Here is a 5,991-nt window from a genome sequence, read left to right as displayed (position 1 = left end):
CCTTTCAGTTATTTGATTAAGGTAACCTTTGTATAATGGAACCTGTTCTTACACAAATGCTTAAGAACTTCAAAGTTGTGATTTTGGATTTATTTTTTTATTTTTTGGGGATGATGGTGGTGTCTGAACCAGCTTGCGCACATCTCGACTACTTGTTATCTTCCACCGGCACATGTTTCAGGTAACTTTATCTATCAAAGACTTAGGCAGATAGAAATAAACCACCTCGTATTTTTTACCTCCCGGCTTTTTACCTTGGTGAAAATATTTGACGAAATGATGTCTCTAGCCTTGTTTTCAGGTCCACCACTGTATAACCTATGGACAACTGTTATAGACTTGAATGAGAAAACACAAGCAATTATATAAGGGGACCCAGAGAACAAGAATCCTATGTACATTTAAAAGCAAGTTTCTCAGGTCTTTTATTGACTCGAGGAGATACAAAAGGACATTTTTATAACTAAGGAGCTTGTGTCATTGTACTAGCATATAGCCACCATTAATGTACTCAAAGCTGAATGAAACATAAAGGTACAAAAATCATCCAACTAGTCAAAAGATTGCCTACACCAGAAGCATTCAATATACACTGAAGGAAAGTAGTAACCTTTTTCTGAAAAATGTGCATGATGTGCAGCTAATGTAACAAGATTCTTTAATAACCACCCTTAAACAGAACACCCAGATCTCCGTGGAGGCACTCGAACATGATGCTGAGCTGTTACAGTTGAACTTCCCATCTCATCCGTCGTTGCAAAAGGATCCGTCAGGATTCAGAAGTAAATATTTTGCTTCATCTCATCTATATATGTTGTTGACTTGCCATGCAACGACTATTTATCTGGTATACAGATTTGCATAATACTGACATGCATTATGCTGTTTCAAGCTACCAAAGCATATAAACATTAGAACTAGAAGGAAATCTTGGTGCCTTTCAAACGCGATCGTGAACGTTGACCCCTTGTTCTTGCTTCCAGTAGCTTGGCCTTCAAAGTATTCTCCTTTAAATCTGGTGGCAATTTAGTAGATGACTCAGATACGTTCTCATGCGAGGGAAGCTTCTCAGTCCATTGCCTGACCGGACTAGCCCGAGCCCTCCTCACTGAGGTTCCATAAGAAGCTAACTCATAATCATTTTCAGGTGGCACGTTTCCACCTTCTGACAACAAATAGTGACTTCTAATTAATTCATCAATCATATAATTTGAGTTGACTCCAGGTGTTCCATCAGCTTTATTCTTTTTCCCAGAACTATTACTTTCTTCTGTTACTTCACAGATTTCGAACTTCTTCGAAGTGCTAATTTCAACTTGGTTCTTTTCACTAGTTTCTCCCGGATCCTGATTGTCAAGATGGTTCCTGCTTTCACTTGGTAATGAAGCTCGAGCCATCTGTTCTTCAAACTTCACTTGCAAATTAGACACGCTGCTACCTTTTGACCTTTCGTGTAATGCAGGTTTCCTCAAAATGTAAGTTGGTCTCATTGTTTCTTCAGCAGCACTTGGTTTTTGCAACTCAAAACAGTGTGAATCACTGCTAACAGAATCCTCGTCGTCACCCTCATCTTGTGGAGCACTGCCAGGAACATTAAGAGGGATGGAAACCCGAGAACCTCTTCGGTCAGTGGGATCTCCTAAGCTAGCATTATTCCTAATACCAGTTTGTTTAGTTTGAAGAAAGGTCTCTATTTCAGACCTGAATTTTTCTATGATTGAGCTGTTATCACCTTGACCATATTGAGGTTCTATTTTTGTCTGCATCCGTTCATCAAGCCATGCTTCAGAAATGTGCAGAATTAGTTGATCTCCGTTAGTCCTTTCAGTCCAATCCTTGTCGGATTTCTGTCTTACAGAATGAAGCTCTTCTTCATAATGTCTTATTCCCCAAGCAAACTCATCACAGAGGTCTTCCAGAAGTTGTCGTGACTTCTTCTCTTTGTCCCTCTCTTTCAAAGCATTTGCAAGAGATGTTTTCACCTCATACAGCTCCCTAGCTAGTCTCCGATGCAGGGTCTCGGAGCGTTTTCTTAGCTTCCTTTCGTCTTCCAGTTCATCTCTGACAGATTGAATAGCAGAATTAATCCGATCTTGCTCCTTACTTTTCCTTGCCACTTTTTCCTCTGTTATCTGCTTCATCAATTCATCTATTTCATGTCTATCCACTTGCTGATGTCGCACCAAGTCCTTGATCCGGACACGAGCATGATCTAGTTCTTTCTTTAATGCTTTCACGAGTGACATGTTAGATGTGTGCTGCTCTTCCAGGCTCCAGATTCGATTCAGTACTTTTAGTAGTTCCGTAGATGTTTTTAGGCTGTAACTTGCCTCTCCAATTCTCCCTTTCAAATCTATAGAACTAGTTGGTGTTGCTGCAGCGTTGTAAGGTGCAATCTGAAAGAATATACATGTGAAGCTTTAGATGCATTATTAGGAAAGAATTTACATGATATTCTTTTCTGATAATGAAGAATTCACAAGTATTATCCTTAAAACAACAAGTTATTGAGTGATATTCTCGTTCGTTGTACTTGCCCTGTATCATCTACCAATCTAAAGGTGTAGAAGAAAATTTTAAGGTCATTTTCGTCGTTGTACTTGGCATAAGTATTCTTTTTGGTTTACTTGGCATAAGTATTCTTTAAGGTCATTTTCGTCGTTGTACTTGGCATAAGTATTCTTTTTGGTTTACCTAGAAGCACATCACAAGTCACATTAGATCCATTCAAGATAGAGAAACTTGGGACACATGACCTACAGACAAACTATAGCACCGTAAAGGTGGCAACAAGAAAATGTTGCTTATGAGATTTGAACCATTGGCCTTGTGAGTCAAGTTTTGAGAAAATGAAATAAATATTAAAAGAAACGGTTCCTGCAGGTCTTCCACCAGTGGAACAAACTTCTTAGAATTCAAATTTAAAAGATTTTAATCATGCCCTAAATTGTCCGATATCCACTGGAACAATAGCCTGCTCAAAAGCGATTGAAGAAAATGGAATGGAACTGCCTGCTTCAATTGCATTCCTGATTGTTTATTTTGCAGTTATCAATCAGATTAATCCAGCAATAACTAGGAAGGAAACAGACATTGAAGATAAACTAAAGAGAAAACTCCAAATGTTGGTCAAAGGATAGCTGATGACTGCTCCATAGTTACCGAGAGAAATAACTAGTGGAGCAAGTTTTTCAAGTTATGAATCACTTTCAGGCTATCAGCCTTGAACTTTTGACTCACTGGTGTGGAGAGGACTCCCTCAACCACAATGAATAATAATGGCCAATTTAAGTTACTAAACACTTTTCGGAACCATGAGATAAAATGTCCTCTAGAAAAAAAAATTGATCCTCTCAAGATGTTCGTAGTGAAAGAAGCTATGAAAATTGGAATAATCAACAACTAGGATATAAGGACATTTATTCTATGGCTGCAAAGAGTCAACTAAAGTTAATGGACATTAGGCTTCGAGGATTTGCGATGCAAAGAGTATAAGATCTCTTTACCTAAGTTACTTTGAGAAATAGTTTCCATCAGCTCTAAAAAAAGGGCAGCCCGGTGCACGAAGCATCTCGCATTACCCCAAGGGGTGTTATGTAGGCAACCTACCCTGATGCAAGCTATCAATGACTAATTCCACGGCTGGAACCCGTGACCTGTAGGTCACACAGAGACAACTTTACCGTAGCACCAAGGCTCCCCTTCAGTTTCCATCAGCTCTAAATTCCTTAATGAAATACTGCATAATTGACCTTCTCCCTAGTATAGTTAAGTATTGCCCATAAAGATGTCATCGATGCAAATTACGAACTCTCTTTACCTCCATTGAACTTCCATAGCTTGCAGGAGATACAGGTTGAATTGCATGGTTGGTCCTTTCAATTGATCGATGATGTTGCATCAATGATGCAGTAACATGCCTCCTCAAACTGCCTGCACTTCCTGGCTGGCATTAAAAAAACACAAATGTCACAGTGAATGCTTAGCAATTTCAAAACTTTGCTAGCTCAAATTGTACTCTAACTTAGAAAAGAGATAAGAACTCAAACAGCAAAGAATACAACAACAAGAACTGTGCGTTAATGCAAAACTAATCTATGGTCGGTCATATCAATCAACCATATCCATCTGCTCATTTCGAACCCTTTCATTCGAACACAACATAGATTATATCTCAGCCTGCGTTCGAAACAGCTCAGCATTAAAAGGCATGAAAAGGAACTTAGACAAAACAATAACTTAACAAGTTTTCTAGTCCTTGAAGGATACCCTGTTAGAGGCATAACCACTTGTTGGTCCTTAAAAGTTTATCGCCCTGAAATACACTAAGGAATAAATAAAAAGTTACAATCTTTAGGGCCAACCAAGCAGTTCTCTTGGACGCTAAGATACTCAAATCATCTAACAAATCCAAGAATTACTTGAAGCAAATAAAGAACCTGATTCAGATTTGTAAAAGTCGAAATCTTTTGGATCAAATTGAGATGAATAAGAACAAAAGAACATCAGAGATAGAGAATCAGAAAGGGGCAGTAAAAACTAGCAACTCCAACAACATCAGTTAGCCAAAACCTTGAAGATTCCAACTTTACCACAAACAATCAAGAAAATTAGCTAAATTACCAAGTTCTACCACTATTAAACAAAAGGGTTATTGCCATTCACAGAGCTATTGAAAAAACAAGAGAGAATTCTGATGAGCTAGAAACTCCAACAATATAATAAGTTAGCAAACACCCTCAGAACAAAAAAATCAACTCAAAGATTCCAACTTTACCACAAACAATCAAGAAAATTAGCTAAATTACCAAGTTCTGCCACTGTTAACCAAAAGGGTAATTGCCATTCACAGAGCTATTGGAAAAAAAGAGAGAATTCTGATGAGGTAGAAACTCCAACAACATAATAAGTTAGCCAAACACCCTCAGAACTATAAAATCAACTCAAAGATTCCAACTTTACCACAAACAATCAAGAAAATATAATAACAAACCATCCACTAAATGATACAATATGAACTAAATTACCAACTTCTGACACTACTAAAACAAAAGGTAAACAAAAGTAGCTAAAATTACCAGGTCAGGTGAACTTGGTGAAGGATCAGGGTGTTCAAGAACCCTACTACTATCCTCATAAAGGTGATTTCTGTGGTGGTGATAAGGCTGTAGACGTCTGATTCTTGAATGAGGAACAACATTATTATTACTACTATGCATTTTAGAAAAAGGAATGTTGTAGTGATGAAGCTCCCAAAGAATTGCTGCAAGTTTTCTAGCAGAAACTGAAGAATTATGAAAAGGGGTTTCTCCAATTTCACTTTCTTGAACAACAACAGTAGTAGTACTACTATTATTATGATTATGATGATAATTTTGGAGCCTCAAAAAGGGTATTACTGGTGTGTTATGTCCCCCTCTTTTCCCTATTTTCTTCAACTTTTCCCCTAAATTTTCTTGCTTTTCTGCTGTCTCAACCCCACTTTTTTCTCCCCTTTTCATCTCTCTCTCTCTCTATACACACACACACTAAAATATTGTTTCTTTTTTTCTCTCTCAACTACCCATTATCTTTGAGTTAACTCACTGTAGTAACTGTTACAGCTACTGCTACTTGTATTGTATTGTACAGCAGTATTGAGTCTTTCTTGAGACTTGACTGGAGATTCTCTGCAACTTTTCTTGTGGTTTTAATGGTTGTATCCATGGCCAAAAAATAGTACTACTACTACTAGTATAGTAGTAGACTTTAATGAGGGGATTCACTATTCAGTAAAATTATTACAAGAGCCAAGAGGGTGACTCTATGTTGTACCCACAGAGACTGCTTTGTCAAATAAATTTTGATTTTCGTATCTCTCCGTGAAAAAACAATATATTTATTATAATTGAGTTTTCCTTTTTGAGAAAAAAAATTATAAATTTTTTATATTTGGCTAATACTTTACTTAGAGAAAAAAGTTTTAGAGCCCGTTTTAACATAAAAAAAAAA

General features: G+C 37.3%; 1 protein-coding gene across 1 annotated transcript; it reads right to left on the bottom strand.

Moving 5' to 3' along the window:
- Positions 1 to 382: 382 nt before the first annotated feature.
- Positions 383 to 5,778, bottom strand: LOC107760701 (uncharacterized protein At5g41620-like). Its single transcript, XM_075246260.1, has 3 exons — positions 5,079 to 5,778; positions 3,821 to 3,946; positions 383 to 2,396 (listed from the first exon to the last, which is right to left on the bottom strand). Exons 1-3 carry the CDS (start codon positions 5,499 to 5,501, stop codon positions 918 to 920), a joined length of 2,028 nt encoding a protein of 675 aa, XP_075102361.1. The 5' UTR covers positions 5,502 to 5,778; the 3' UTR covers positions 383 to 917.
- Between the last annotated feature and the right edge of the window lie 213 nt (positions 5,779 to 5,991).

This window comes from Nicotiana tabacum, chromosome 23, assembly GCF_000715075.1.
Source record: "Nicotiana tabacum cultivar K326 chromosome 23, ASM71507v2, whole genome shotgun sequence".
NCBI classification, from domain to species: domain Eukaryota; kingdom Viridiplantae; phylum Streptophyta; class Magnoliopsida; order Solanales; family Solanaceae; genus Nicotiana; species Nicotiana tabacum.
This window is presented reverse-complemented; position numbering and strand designations above follow the sequence as displayed.

Coding starts and splice junctions, on each gene's coding strand:
- LOC107760701 (XM_075246260.1), bottom strand. CDS start 5,501: ATGAAAAGGGGAGAAAAAAGTGGGGTTGAGACAGCAGAAAAGCAAGAA. Junction 3,947..5,078: donor CACCAAGTTCACCTGACCTG/GTAATTTTAGCT, acceptor TTTTAATGCCAG/CCAGGAAGTGCAGGCAGTTT. Junction 2,397..3,820: donor GCTATGGAAGTTCAATGGAG/GTAAAGAGAGTT, acceptor ATATTCTTTCAG/ATTGCACCTTACAACGCTGC.